Here is a 15,991-nt window from a genome sequence, read left to right on the forward strand (position 1 = left end):
TCTCATAGGAGCCCTGCACAAACAAATAACTTCTTCAAAGCCAAAAGACGCATCTTAAGCCCAACAAATGCAGTCCCAAACTCATAGTGCAATTTGCACAGCACGCCACTCAGCACCAGTGTGTGCAGTCAAGCCAGAATGAAATTTTGTTCTCTCATGGTCAGCTTTTGCAGTCGGCTACGTATATGCTGTCACAAACGGTACAAGGAAATTCAGTCCCAAGCTTCTACACGAGACCAACCAAACCAACAGCCTCTCGCAAGTCTTCGTTTCACTAAAGCTTCGCACCATACCTTAACGTTGCTGACGCCCTCGCCAACCTCTTCCACAACACCGGCGCCATCCTTTCCGGGCGTGAAAGGCAGTGGGTAGGTGTAAGCGAACGCGCCTTCACGGATGTAGGTGTCGACGGGATTGACGCCGGCCGCCTTCACACGAACCAAGACCTGCACGCAAGCAAAAGGTGTTGCGGCGGCATTCACGACTGCACCACGAAGCAGACGACAACGTACAACATGAACTTGATTGTGGTCTGTGGGCCTGTACATTTCACATGGCGCTGTTGTACCATTTTCCTTGAGGACAAGCCATGCACAGCCAAGAGCTAAGTAGAGCTGATTGACACAGCTCAACACCGAACACAAATGGCACTGAAGGCAGCAAAAAGAAAAAGAGATATGAGCCCATAATTGTTCATGCCATTAACAGTGGTTGAACAAGGGATGCCCAGGCTGGAGCCACTGTTTTGAGAAGCAAGACTTGTCTTCACCCTGACGACGACCAGTCCCTTTGTCAAAAGGCTGGCTCCAGCAAAAGTCCTTGTTCGACCACTGTTCATCAATTCAAGCCTCCATCTTTCTGTGAATTTTTGTCTTGGTTGCCTATGCCAGTTTCTTGTCACACAGTGTAGGAATTAGGTGAAAACAAAAGTGATTAACAGAATAAACAACTGAATTAACAGAATCATTGGTTCACCTAGCACCCACGAAGAAAAATTAAGGACGAACCAAGCGGTGAAAATTGTGGCGCACAGTAGCTGTCAGTGAATCAAGACTGAAGTGGCTCTCAATCAGTCGCTATATATATATATGACCTAGAAGTTTCTTGATAACCCAAGTATGCCACAGCGCATGTTTGTGAATGAACCAGAAGCTTCAAGGTGAAGACACACTCAGCTGATAACAGCACAGCTTTGAGAACATGCTGGTTGGACTGATGTGTGCAATTAATGCAAGAACTCAAGCTTCGAAGCATAAAATGATAAGATGTTGCTTCAGTGATAGTAACAAAAAAAAAAGTAGAGACAAAAACATCGCGCGGCATTCTTTTTGCACTGTCCTCGGCGCAGTTTGTGTCAGTGTGAACATGTAGTTGCATCCACAGTGACACAAATGGAGACCACAAATGTGTACATTCGTGAAACTGGAAATCTCAAAAGAAGGCTCCACAAACAATGTGGAGGCTTCTTTGGTTGGCAGCAGCGGCTGTGGCAACAAGTTTCTGTCGCTAAACCCACGCATTTCCCTACGCAGGTTAGTTTTCATTCAATTGAATCTTTCCACCCCATTCATATTGCCACACCTACTGCTACCAACCTGGTGTATCATTGTGAACTATGGTCACGAATACAGAATTGTCGCGCGAGGTTGACGTACTTCGAAAAGAAGTGGTTGAAATGCGCAAAAGCCTAGAGATGTTCAACTCCCTGTATGAAAAAATGAAACAAGATCAGGAAGCGCTAGCATTGGACAACAAAGCTTTATAGCAAGAAAACGAGCACGTAGCCAAAAGGCTAACAGATTCGGAGCAGTACTCTCGAATCAATAACACCGAGATTAAAGGCATACCGTGCACGAAAGGGGAGGACTGCAATGCCATTTTGCAGCAAATCGGAAACAAGATTGGGTGTCCAATGACCCCTGCTGATATTGAAGTCATTCACTGTGTATCCGCCAAGAAAGACAAAAACATAATAACCCGATTTTGCCTGAGAACAAAGAAGGCTGATTTTATCAGCAAAGCTAGAAAGGCTAGGTTAACTAAGGCAGACCTTGATCTCTCTCAGACCCCAGCTACTCCAGTCTTTATCAATGAACACTTGACCGCCGACAATAAGCGCCTTTTTGCCCAGGCATTGGCTCTGAAGAGAGAAAAAAAATGGAAATTTATTTGAACCGATGGTTGTCGCATCAAGGCGAGAGAAACGGAGGTTAGCCGGGTGTCTGTCATTGGAAGCGCAAGGGACCTGTCTAAAATTTGTTAATTGGGTCTAACCATGTTTCACTTGGCTTGATAATGGGCTATGTTCCATCCGAAATAAAACCATTAGTGTCAGTTAAAAAGCCGGAATTGACGTTTTTTCATCAAAATGTTCGATAACTTTCAAATAAAATAGACGGCTTGACCTTGCTAATCGACACTTTCGGAGTACCATTTACAGCAATAATGTTAACTGAAACTTGGTTGACGCCGTACAGGTTTCAACCTCCTGGCTATCAACGTTTTTCTGAAGCTGTCAGGATAAGCGTGGGGGTGGTGTCGCGCTTTTGCTCAGGGACGATATTGTGGTTAAGCCCGTAGATGAATTCACTGATATAACTTCCGACTACGAGGTGTTAACGATGCAAAGTCATAATAATATGTTTTCCATTGTGTGCAGACCACCATCACGTGACGCAACCCGATTTCTTATGTTTCTTGAAAAACTTTTCAGTTATACATTAGAAGAGAAAATAAATCTAATCTTAGGCGGTGACGTCAATATAAACATGCTTTCGTCTTCCCTGCTACGAAACGATTTTCAGTCTCTCATCACAACTTATGGTTTTTCCAACTCAATATCTAGTGCAACGCGCGTGACTATTGAAGGTGCATCCCTATTAGATGTATTCATTTCAAATATTAATACTGATTCATTAGAGGCCGACGTGGTGTACACTGATATTAGTGACCATCTGGGTATTATATTATTAGTAAATGGAATTCACTGCCTGGCTAGTAAAACTAAAAAGCCAGTCTTTATTCAGTCCATTACTTCATCAAATCTTGAAGCATTTCACCAAGCTATTACTCGTGAAGCTTGGAACAGCATTTACCGGGCAGAAAAAAGTGACTCTACGCATACTGCATTTATGACCACTTTCAAAGCTCTTTACCATGAACACTTCCCTATGAAAAAAAATGACACGGCCATCCAAAGCACGAAAACCTTGGCTAACAGCTGAGCTTCTTGGTACGGTTAAACACAAACATGCCCTGTATGCTCAATTTGTGAAATCTAGAGATCCAGCCCTGCTCAAGGATTTTAAGAAATATAGAAATAGTCTCACCAATCAGCTTAGGGCTGCTAAGGATGCTTATTTCGTGGGAATTTTTAGTGACCCGGCCAATCAAAAAAGTGATGTAATCTGGCACAAATTGAATATTTTGTTAAAGCCTAATTCAATTTCAGCTATTCCAGATGTTTTGTGTCATAACGGGCAGAAACTTTCCGAAAATGCTATACCAAATGCGTTTAATGAACGCGTTAATCTTCTCATTAAAACCACTGTTAAATGACGTTGATGGTCTCAACAGCTATGCTCAGTTCCTGCCTGTAAGCGTGTTTAGTAACACTTTATTTCTTGCCCCAACTAGCCCCTCAGAAGTCTTTTCTTGCTTCAGTGATTTAAGTAACAGCCGGTCCCTGGATGCCGATGGTATCCAGATTCGCCCCATAAAGTATGTGCTTGATATTATATGCCCTGTTCTTACCCATATTTATAACTTAATATTATCTACAGGCATAGTTCCTAAACAAATGCAGACTTCACGTGTTGTTCCAGTTTTCAAGCACGGTGATAAGGAGGCACTAAACAACTATTGACCTATTTCGATAATTCCAGTGTTTTCGAAAGGTATTGAGAAATTAATGCATATAAGATTGCTATCATTTTTTAATTAGCACAATTTGTTTCAAGATTTTCAACATGGGTTTAGGAAGCATCGCTCTACCGAAACAGCCCTCTTGACTCAAAAAGAAATAATTATAGGTGCATTCAGTTGTAATGAAATGGTATTAGGCATATACGTCGAATTTACAAGGCATTTGACCTAATTGATCATACCATCCTTCTTCGCAAATTAGAAAACTATGGCGTGGGTGGAACAGCGCATGCGCTTCTAGAATCCTATCTTTCAAATAGGACACAATTCGTGGATACAAACAATGAAACATCTGCAAGGAAGCTGGTAGTTGTTGGTGTACCACAGGGAAGCATTCTAGGGCCACTCTTATTTTTGATTTACATAAATGACATTGACAATGACACTGCACAGACAACGCAACATTCGTTTCGTATGCTGATGACACGACAGTTTTTATTACAGGGAATTTGGAAACAGAGATAGAAGCGATGGCTAACAGAACGCTATCTGACTTAGTTGCCTGGGCCTCAGTGAATTCTTTAAAAATAAACCCTTCAAAAACACAAGTTATTTTGTACACGCCTAAAGGAAAAACAGTGACAAAGAAGCTGAATTTATTTCTGGGCTCTCAGCAGGCAGAAATGGTGGATTCTGTTGAGTACATTTCTCAAAGCACCTTACATGGAATAAACATGTTGAAAACCTCCATTCGAAGATGTCATCTGCCATTGGTGTCCTTGCGCGTACGCGATGTATTCTTCCCTACAAAAGTGAAGATTATGATATACAATGCATTAGTGTCCTCTCTGTTGCAGTACTGCAGCATAGTACTACAGGTGTAACAAATTTGCGCAAGCTGTATTCGCTGCAGAAAAGAGCCATACGACATATTGCTGCTGTGCATTATGCGTCTTCTGCAAAACTTCTTTTTGCAAAGTTCGAAATTCTTCCAGTGTTCTGTTTATATAATTATAGGCTGATGTTGTGTTATAAAGCTTTTGTTAAGTATGGTATTGATACCATAATTAATCTTGCTAAGTTAAAAGTAAACCCAAGTGTTCGTCTAACCAGGCACAAAGAAGTGTGGACTGTACCCACCCCTAGAACTACCTATGATGAACAATCTTTATCCTACAAGCTACAATTCCCTGTTAAACTTACTAAACCAGGAAGATTTTGATCCTTCGTGTAATCAAAATTGTCTCATTAAACACTTCGCCCAGTCAATTTGTTCGCAGGAATAGCACATCCTTTTGAATTTTTGTCCCTGTTCTTGTCGATCGCTGCTTTTTATGTTCATGCCATTTCAAGCCTATGAAAATGAGCTCTATTGTTTCGCGCTTTGTTACAAAATTTTGTGTTACGCGATGTTATGTAACACTCGTCGATTTATGTGAACTCTTCGTGCATGACTGACCGTCATCGTGCTGTTTTGCCAACTGTAACGGGGTAGGGACCTCGTCAAGCTGTTCAAGCTTTTAGTCCCGTACTCCTCCTAACCAAAGGAAATAAAAGTTGATTGATTGATTGAATGTGAAAAATTAAAAGCTTGTGCTTTTAATTGTGTGTCACTGCAGAACATGCTAGCAGCGTCTAGAATGGGGGCAATGTTTGTGTCATCACCTCAAAAAGAAAACCAATTCTTGCCTACGCAGTCTAGCATGCTATACACCCTGCATAAAATGTTCAAAGGAAATGCTCTGTAGTATCAATGCTGTTTCATGGCACTGTAGATATGGTCTTGTGCAACGCTGCTCACACTGAGAGTAATTACGCCCGCAGAGAAGAAAAGTGTCATTACTTCCAAGGTATTTTAAGTTCTACCACTGCTACAGAAGAAGCACTACATACAAGTTCCTGAACACTCATTTTCACCGGTGGCACAGTTTGCATGTGCACACTAGAAGTACACACTAGAAGTACACAAGTGAAATACAAATGGAACAATTCAAACTGAAATGGTATAGTATGATTTATACGCACTTCTAAAGTATAATGACAGCTTAGCACTTAAGTGAAAATGCAGCTCTTTACTTAAGCTCCATTAACTAAATTTCATCTTTGATGAATACATATTTGAGCACACCCAGTAACATTCTCTTTGCCCTCATTTATCAGGGCATGCCTGTAGACTAGTTTGCATAACCTATATTTCCTGAAAAACTTTCCATGCACTTGCCTCTAGCATTTTTGTTTGAATATTGACAAAAAAAAAAACCCCAAAAACTTGTATGCAGCTCTTTATATAGGCCATGCAAACACCGCTGCAGGTGGCATTTACCCTGACGTAAGTGCGTGACCTCTTTACAGCTGGCAACTTGCGAGTCCACACGTTCTACTGATGAAGCGTCGGTGCACTTATCTTTACGTATATGAGTGCAATTTACAGCATACGTTCAAAAAGTAAATGTTCAACTTGAACATAACATTCTAACTGGATTGTACTAATTTCTTTTTAACCACTACATTACTCAGTGCCTGTATATAGAAACCTGCAGAAACGAGACGGTTGTATTACATGGGCACAATGCTGCCGACTCAATTTCTCTGCCAGCTAGAGTACAAATCGCAGACCGTATATGCCACGTCCACATGTGCACGCTGACCCCAGACTATGCCTCTCCTAGCCCTTAAAAACCATCTCCATCTTATTTCAGGCACATGCCCTAATTCCTCAGTGCTCATCCTTCGCGGACTGAGTAGAAAAAAATGAGGTGATGCTACATATAAATTCATTTATTGGGTGTCGCCCTCGCACGTCGTGTCAAAGCAGCAGTGCCAGTGGACCAAACAAATTGATCTAGCTCTGCACCGGTTCAGACAATGAGCACATAGAATGTATCGCACTTGCTGCAGACTTGTCAGCTACTACAAGAAGAAAAGAAGAAGTAGTTTATTGATTTGAAAATGTAGAGAGGTCGGCCGGAATATAGAGCATCTGGCCTGCTACTTTATGTAAGGGAAGGGGAAGAGGGGAAGAAAGAGGGTCACAATGGGGGATGATAATGGGAGGAACTAGGTGAAAGGATACATTGCATAAATATTATCACAAGCGTGAGTCCAGGCCCGTGTCGCCTAAGAAACGTGAAAAAGCACGCATTGCCTCTATTGTCTGCCAACTCTGTGGCCCTGCGCCTAGCAAGAGGTCCTCCGAAAGTGGTCTATTATATAAATTCCTCAAGGTGGCTGCCAGTGTGAGTCTTTCGCGCGCATACTCAGGGCACACCACTAGCACATGGTCTATAGTCTCTATAACACCACACACTGCATATGAACATTCCGGGGAGTCTGTGTAGGGGAGAGTAGAGTTAATTCCCAAGCCCTAAGTATGGCAATCAACTTTGGACAGTGATAATTGAAGAAACCAACTTATTGGTACTTTGCGAAGTCTGGTATTGATGCAAAATTACATCTCCCCCGTGTCCCAGTTCAGAATATTGGTATATCATTAGACATGATGTCAAGCCAAAGTCAGCATCCAAGGACAGCCTACAGACATATATATATATATGGCTGAACGGTATCTTGCGCTCCTCTGTTGCATCTGCGTGGCCAGTTTGGACTCGTATAATGAACAGGGGACGTATTCTGAAACGTTCCACTTAGGCGATAGCTTGCCTAGGCGACAATTTCGCCTTCAGGCGCGCGCTGATTGGCTGGTTGAGCAAAATTGGATGAGCTGGTTGGCTGGTTTTGAGCCCGACGCCATTCAATTTTGCTCAACTAGCCAATCAGCGCGCGCCTGAAGGCGAAATTGTTGCCTAGGCGAAATATCGCCGAACTGGAATGTTTCAGAATAAGTCCCCTGATGAGCTTGACAATATATTACTCCATCCCCGCAGGGGCCATATCCCCTCAATAAAGACGTTTTTACTACTGCTAGTTGCAAGACCTGGCAGATATAACTTTTATTTTTATTCAAAAGATAAATCCTTGCGCCATAAAGTTTGCTGCATGCAAGTTATATATATATATATATATATATATATATATATATATATATATATGTAACTTGTGGCTGATATAATTAAAAGTCTCCATGAAAATATTTAGCCCGGACCACCAAATCGATCGTAATAACTCGGCCCCCGACAATCGATCAGACGAGAATACCCGCGTCGACACCGATTCGCGCATCATAATTAACGCAAAGGCAGGAACAGGTTTTATTTAAGTTGTACTAGCTAGACCGCGCCCGACAATTAATGCAACGCGAACCTTGGCGGCCGGCAGTCAATACATACGTATTCTTCGTCACATATGACAGTCGACTCGAGAATTGAGTTGGAAGCCGGTCTGTCAACATGTTCCTGTCCGATCGAGGGCGATAAAAATTAAAATTTTTTTTTTCCAGTTAGAGCAACAACCCGTGCGCCAGTAACTATTGCTTTGGCGGCCAGTATGCGTCGGCTCCAATAGATGACCTTGCCGCTGAGCAGAATTCAAGCGGCAAAGCACCGGATACCACAGCGCGCGATTTACTCGATCGAAAACGCACCCGTACACCCCGTACAACCTACTGCAATTAAGTGCGGCATCACTGCGCTAGATCATTATAGCGTGACATCAGGAGCAATAGCGCAGATTTTGTCCACCCATATGCGTCAACTGCGCTAGTTGTGGTCGCATTTCGTGTTGTCTACGATGCGATAGCGTGCGTAGGGCATGGAGGAAGAGCGTAGCTAGGGCATTCAAAAGCAGACGACGCGCATGGACGTTACCTTGCGTGGTTCCACTTCAGGAATCGGCACGTTCTCCGAAAGTTGAAGAACTTGAGGACCGCCAAATTTGTTTACTCGGATCGCCCGCATCATCTTCGCTCCCTCTGCGGTCCTCACTTGAAGGCCGAAATGTGCTTACAGAGTACTCGATAGACAGCCGACCTCGTTATATTGGCGCCGTAAAGCGAAAATGATAACAACGCACACATCGAGGCCGGGGCATTCGCTGAGGCGTCAGACTATCGCTCGCAAACCGACAGTTTTTATTGTTATTTGCTCATAGTATTCAACGCGCTGCCACAATTACGTACAAATACACATCGCTCGCACTTAGCAAAATATGGATCGTTACTTTTAGTTCAATTGTTATTTTGGTATGTCGGTACTCTTTGGTACTCTTTCAAAAGCCGCCGCAAGTCGAAACAAGTCAGCCTCAGGGGCTTTTATTTTTGTTGTTTTACTTTTTTTTTTCAAGGCGCGCGCGCGCTAAATTTGTTGCCGGCACATTTGTAATTGTAATTTAATTCGCACGTACACGGAGCGAATCTGCGCTCAGTGGTGTTTTAGGCAAAACAGATAGGCAAGAACCCTTGCGCGTGAGCGCCTGCAAGCCTGCCACTCAGTGCAGGGTGAAAAAACAACAAAGGAACAATTTTTAAACTGAGGAAGTAACGGTGGTGTTTGCGTGCGGTTCTTCATACGTACACCACACTTGAAGTGCTTGAAGAAACTCATCTTATATCCCGTGACTTCGCTAACAAGGTAAATGTAAAGACGCGAAATCGCGGGAAAAGTTTGAATGAGTAAACTCTTCGAAAGTTTCGCACTGGCGCGGTGTGTTTGACGTTGGTGTATCGAACGTTGGTTTGTTTGATTGTGTGTGCGTTCCTTGATTGCAGCTTGGGTGTCATGGAGCCAGCGCTTAAGCGAGAGCTCAAGGGCCTCAAGGGACGCATCACCGGCATCCACTTTAGTCCGGATGACAAACAAATGGGTGAGCTCGCGATGAACTTCGTTTTCTTCAAGCGCCGGTTGCCTTCGCGCGCAGTTCGGTTGTGAGTGGGCTTTGCCATGTTGAAATGGACTCAACATCAACATCTCTCTTCGTCAGTTCGTGAAATTTTTCACGTCTCGAACATACATTTAGCACATACGAGGGACGTGTTATTGAAGGTGTCGGATTAACGTTCGATCATCCGAAGTATCGTTAGCGCGGGCACTTTCGTATTCCGCCTGGTCTTGTTTTGCTTTGGCACTCATGGGTGCGCTCACATTTCATCGCACTTCTGTCCCACATACGCCGCTTTGGCATGCGTTCATCGCTGGCTAAAACAATCCCTGGGGCAATTTTGTACACTGGGCAAATATATCCCTAGAAAGTGGACGAGCGCATTTGCAGGGCTGGAGATGGTGGTTCGGCGCTTACCGCGGCATATTTACCTTTCTGTCCTCTTTCACATCCCTTTACCTTATAAATTCGACACTTCAATTAAAAATCTGAGAATTAATATCCCCTATGCTTTCTCTAGCTTCATTGTCTCCTGCTTCGTATAGTCATGACTAGCAAAAAAAAATCAAGTCTATCGGATCCCTAAGCTTATTCTTCTCGGCTAATAATTTCACTTCAAAACTGCACAGTAGTAGGTTATTAGGGACGCCACAGCGGAGTGCGTCAAAATAATTTAAACCACCTGGTGGTCTTTAACAAGCATCTAAAACCAAGTACGTGAGCATTTTATTTCCATCTTTTTTTTTTCCCCCCGTTGTCATTGCATTCTCATTGGAATGAGTATTCTCATTGAAATGCAAACTCGTGACTTTGTGCTGAGCAACAGAACTGTACATACACTCGCAGCTATGGGCAGCTTATGAGAACCGTTATATGCACCCAGCAGCACAGGTATACAGAGAGCGTGGCCTATAAACTATTTGCAGTTCAGGTTTATGGCTGGGCATCATAGCTGTTATGGCACATAATTTGGCGTTCGCTGCCGAGCTCGAGATTGTGTGCTTGATTCCTTGGCCACAGCAGCCACATAACATGGAAAAATAATGTACTGTGGGTTGGGTTTCTGTAAAGAATGATAGGTGATCAAAATATATTTAAAAAAATTTCATTTCAGTTATTAGTTCCCTCAAGACCCGAAGGCATTACAGAGGGGAGTGGTAGGATTCAGAAATGCAGTAATAAGAGAAAATTACTGGTTATACAGGGTTGCAGGGGCAGCTCTAAACTGACACGGGACGAAAGAATGACGCAATATGACGGACATAGCACTGACTTTCGACTAGCGGATTTTATTAAGGATATGTTTATATATGTGCCATGCTAACCACGTTCTATCCATGTACAGGAAAAGGTGGTTAAAAGGGAAAAAATTATTGTGTTACGTGCACTGGAAGTCATGAAGTGAAAAAAACACACACACAAAGATCGCAAGAAACAACCGCTCATTTTCATTGTAAAGTGAAATCTAAAATATCTAATTCACAGTCCAAAAGGTTTATTTATGACTGGCTGACGCATTTCGGCTGATTTTTTTCTTATACACAATGCTTCTACAATTTCTCTCGCTATCTGTTCTCGGTGGCAGAATAGTACCTGCACTTTGTCGAATCCTGGGCGGCACGTGCAGTCTTGACAGTGCGTTGCTAGATGGGATTGGGTTGTCGCCTTTAAGTTGTATGCATGATCTGCAAGGCGCTTGTTTGGACATCTGCCCGATGTAGAAGCATCTGCAGGTGAGAGGTATCTCATGCATGGCACATACTTGGTAGTGTGTCTGGTCGTGCAGGCCACGCATGCACCATTTTCACGTTTTACGCGTCTATCTATGACCGCACACACCCAGCCTAACTTGTTTTTTTTCATATTCTTAATCAATTCCGTCAGTTCAAAGTTAGTGCTTTGTCCGTCGTATTGAGTCTTTCTTTCGTCCCATGTCAGTTTAGCGCTACACCTGTAACCATGAACAGCTACCAACTCACCCAGTTTACTATTCTTCTCGATGGTTATACAAAACTCATTCAATGCGCCTGCAATTCATGAACTAGTTCAGGCATTGCCACTCGCCGCGGTGGCTCAGTTAGCTAAGGCGTTGCGCTGCTGAGCATGAGGTTGCGGGATCGAATCCCGGCCGTGGCGACTGCATTTCGATGGAGGCGCGTTTTTGCATTTCGATGGAGGCGAAATGCAAAAACGCCCGTGTGCTTGCGTTGTAGTGCATATTAAAGAACCCCAGGTGGTCAAAATTAATCCGGAGCCCTCCACTATGGTGTGCCTCATAATCAGGACTGGCTTTGGCATGTAAAACCCCAGATAGAAGAACAGGAATTGCTGCGCTTTACCGTTTGATTCAGCGGTGCCAGCGTAGCATCTTCTGCATGGTGCTGATTGTTTCAAAAAGTGGCAGGTAAAGTTCAGGTCCAGTTCCTGAACATTCCACACCGCTGGAATTGTCAGTGATGATGTCCTGCAGCAAACGACTTCTCCAGTGCCATGGCAGCGGACACTATACGAAGTAAAGGTTCTGTTGAATGGTGTACTGACTGAAATGCCGCTGTTAATCGGCAGTGACGGTACCCATGTCCACAAGAGAAGTCAATGTTTATGTGCGGCGAAAAAACATGACCCGAGGCAGGCAGAAAAGACGTTTGAACTCAAACTCGTAGTAGTTTCTTACCACCTGTTCACAATACCGAAGTATTTCATTTTTGCCCATCTCACATTGCAAACATTGCAATGTGACTCATTGCATCTCACATTGCAAACATTGCCCAGATTGCAAACATTGCAACCAGATTGTTATTTCTGTTCAATTTCACTGTTTGAGTGCTGGCAAAGATGGCGGTGGTGGTGGTGATGTTGCTTTCAAGGAGCCACTGTCCATCACGTTCCCTATGGCACGACAGCCGAGAATTAGACAGAAATGGGCATTCAATCACAGCACATGCTGGAAAATTCCAGCAACAAAAGGTGCACGATGCAAACGTGGCAGCAGAAGACTTGCACCACATTGGCACTTTTGCATACATTTTCAGAAGGCCCTGGTGTTGCACTGTGACTGCACTTCTGAACTGGCACTGCATAGTTTACTTGGGGAGAATGTGCAGGTGAATCAAACAGACCAGCTACACGAGCTAATAATTCGCAAAAACAAACAATGTCTGACAAGTGATTGATCTAGGAGGGCAATTCCTGTCCCCTGAAGCCCATGGGATGAATATTAATCCAGAGCCCTACCCCTATAGTGACCCTCATTACCCATTGTGCTGTTAGAGAATCTTAAACCTCAATTTAATATCCACAATCCAGAGCCCTACCCCAATAGTGTCCCTCATAACCCATTGTGCTGCTTGAGAATGTTAAACCTCAATATCCACAATCCAGAGCCCTACCCCTATAGTGTCCCTCATTACCCATTGTGCTGTTAGAGAATGTTAAACCTCCATTTAATATCCACAATCCAAAGCCCTACCCCTATAGTGTCCCTCATAACCCATTGTGCTGCTTGAGAATGTTAAACCTCAATATCCACAATCCAGAGCCCTACCCCTATAGTACTCCCTCATTACCCATTGTGCTGTTAGAGAATGTTAAACCTCAATTTAATATCCACAATCCAGAGCCCTACGCCTATAGTGTCCCTCATAACCCATTGTGCAGCTTGAGAATGTTAAACCTTAATTTTAATATCCACAATCCAGAGCGCTATGCCTATAGTGTCCCTTAGTGCTTGCAAATATCCGTCAAACCGGCTATCCGGTTTAACCGGAGGGAAGTGAATCCGGTCTCGAAAACTGGTTATCCAGTTTTCAAGAAACGGATATTCTGGATAACCGGTTTAAATAACCGGTTAGCCGGATATTCGAATATTTGGTGACGGTAATAGCTTATCCAAATTTTCAGTTCTATTGCGTGCATCCCAATGCCACATGCACAGATCATTCATTCATTATTTATAATATGATGTTTATCAGACAGCTCAAAATGTTCCTGTGCGTTTTCAGCGCAATACTTATATCCACTGTTACAGTTTGGGACGAAGTATCGGCGCCCCATTTTCGATAAGCAGTGAACGCATCCACAGCGAGGAGGAGGAAAAAAAACATTTATTAGACTTACATCGTAGAGGAGCAGTGGAGGAACTGCAGAACTATTCTGACTGCACAAAGTGAGCGGCAGACTCTGCTCTACTCTCCTGTTCCGTCTGTCCACGTCTCCCCAAACATGCCGCAGAAATATAATGAAATGTTGTTTCCCCACACAATAGCTATGTATCGCATACTCTGATCGGTTCATTTTATGGCGCATGACAATGAAGTGGAACACATTCTCGTTTTTCGTTACGCCAGAAAACTTGAAAAGCACCAAGTGCAGTTTTTTATAGGCGCATGATTAGGGTTGCAGATCGTCTGCTCTTTCGATACGAACCTCGCTACGATCACAGATCGTCTGATCTTTCAAGTGCACTAGTTTCTGGCTCTTATTGCCGCATAAAAAGCATGTGATCCTGAATTTAAATCTTGAAAAAAAAAATATTTATACCGAAATGGTCTACAGGTCTTCTATGCCTTGCGTGCAAACCGCGCTGGCGCAAAACTTTTTGTGACATCTGACAACCCAGCGCAAGCGGCCAGTAGCAGACGACGCCGGGCGCCGTCCAAGGGGGATTTTTTTTTTTTCGTCCATGATCACAGCTCCACTCACTCCGCTCCGACCGCGAGGGAAGTAGTTCTTTGCGGCGCCGATAGTAGTAGTTCTTTGCCACGCCAACGTTCGCCACCCGCGTTAGCACGGCTGAAGCTGCGCATCTCCTCTTCGCCCAGCGTGGCATTATCACGACAAGTGCTGGCGCCGGCCTATAGTTTCACCTCCTGTTATTCTTTCTCCATGGTCACTGTTCAGTAATGCACGTAAAAGTAATCAGCTCGTATAATATGACTATACTTGACCACACTTCTGATCAGTGACGTTAAAAGATAAAAGGTGACTACATCACCTTTTCATTAGCCCTACCGAGAGCGCCTACTCCGAAGCAGTCCAAGTTCTAACAACTATAAAGAGCGGCGCTTCATAGAGGATGCAGACACAAGCACCGCGGTTCTGCAACCAGCGTCTTGTGCCCGAGGTGTTTTGTATGCGTTAAAAAGTGCCCTTCCCTCTTGCGTGCACATGGAGAGAGTTTTCAGTATTAGTGGTGACGCTTTAAAAAAATGGAGTGAGAATGACAGACAGAAATGTTAAAGTGCACTTGCAGAATGACGATAAACAAGGTGTGCAGGGCTGCAAAGGACGCAGTGAAATAGCTAGGTGAGCTTCGTGTACTTACTATATTCGTGCAATGTTAATAAAAATTGGGGCGAACGTAACATGGAAATAAAATACTATCTTTCAATAACGTGTCAAAAACATTGACGGAGGTGTAATTGGCGACTGCAATCAGTTACATTTTTGAAGGAAGTAATTGTAATTGTAACCGGCAACTTTTATTTTTTTTTTGACGTGTAAACATCTTGCAGTTTTACAGAGTGCAGCAATTCCGAAAGATAAAATTAAGAAAGGAAAGGTAAGGAGGTTGACCAGAGCAGATATCGGGTTCGCACTGAGCAGTTACAAAAAAACAAGAAGCCGGCAGATCCCAGGCCCTGTGGGGAATCGGTGTTATGCGAAGCAGTGTGGCAGCGAAGTAGTGCCTACCAGGTTAATCAAACGACCATGAAAGCATCAAGACATAAGCGGCTGTTTCATGTCCTCCATGACACGCATGTCATGACATTCGACCTATCATTTGTGTCCGAACCCATTCCAGTGGCTTTCGAGTGTTAATCTTTTTTCACTGAGTCATGCTAATGACTATGACTTATACCATCATCCTTTAGTGTTTCCTTCACTTAGTACCCGTGTCCGAATCCATGTCAGAGGTTTTTGAGTGTTAATCATTTTTCGTTTAGTAATTGTCATTTTTGCTGAGTCATGGTCATGACGACTTCTACCATCATCCTGTAGTTTTTCCTTCACTTAATGACCACATCCAAACCCATTCCAGCAGTTTTTGAGTGTTAATCTTTTTTCCCTAAGTCACTGTCATTTTTTGCTGAGTCAAGGTCATTATAGAGTGATTATTGTATTCTACTATCATTATCGCTACTATCATAACCGTACTTCACCCATTACCATCATTAATTCTCGATTCGTAGCCACTTTGGGTACTTTTTTTTCACCCATGAGAGCACCAACACGTAGGCAGCTGTTTTATGACCTACATGGCACGCATGTCATGACATTCATGTCATGACCTATCATTTATGTTTGTCATACACTCTTGTCATAGTATGCCAATTTTGGTATCTACAAAGTTCAC

At 43.4% G+C, this 15,991-nt stretch overlaps 2 protein-coding genes across 2 annotated transcripts in view; one reads left to right on the top strand and one right to left on the bottom strand.

Annotated features, from left to right (window-relative positions):
• Positions 1–8,854, bottom strand: part of LOC119466452 (quinone oxidoreductase-like) — a 30,218-nt gene extending 21,364 nt beyond the window's left edge. The window contains exons 1-2 of the mRNA XM_037726970.2: positions 8,628–8,854; positions 294–446 (exon numbers count right to left, since the gene is read on the bottom strand). Of these exons, the coding sequence (XP_037582898.1) occupies positions 294–446; positions 8,628–8,720 (246 nt within the window). The 5' untranslated portion in view covers positions 8,721–8,854. The remainder of the gene's footprint in view (positions 1–293; positions 447–8,627) is intronic.
• A 112-nt stretch (positions 8,855–8,966) lies between these two features.
• LOC119466453 (POC1 centriolar protein homolog A) overlaps positions 8,967–15,991 on the top strand; it is a 90,039-nt gene continuing 83,014 nt past the window's right edge. The window contains exons 1-2 of the mRNA XM_037726971.2: positions 8,967–9,389; positions 9,527–9,621. Of these exons, the coding sequence (XP_037582899.1) occupies positions 9,537–9,621 (85 nt within the window). The 5' untranslated portion in view covers positions 8,967–9,389; positions 9,527–9,536. The remainder of the gene's footprint in view (positions 9,390–9,526; positions 9,622–15,991) is intronic.

Source organism: Dermacentor silvarum, chromosome 10 (genome assembly GCF_013339745.2).
Source record: "Dermacentor silvarum isolate Dsil-2018 chromosome 10, BIME_Dsil_1.4, whole genome shotgun sequence".
In the NCBI taxonomy this organism is placed as follows: Eukaryota; Metazoa; Arthropoda; class Arachnida; order Ixodida; family Ixodidae; genus Dermacentor; species Dermacentor silvarum.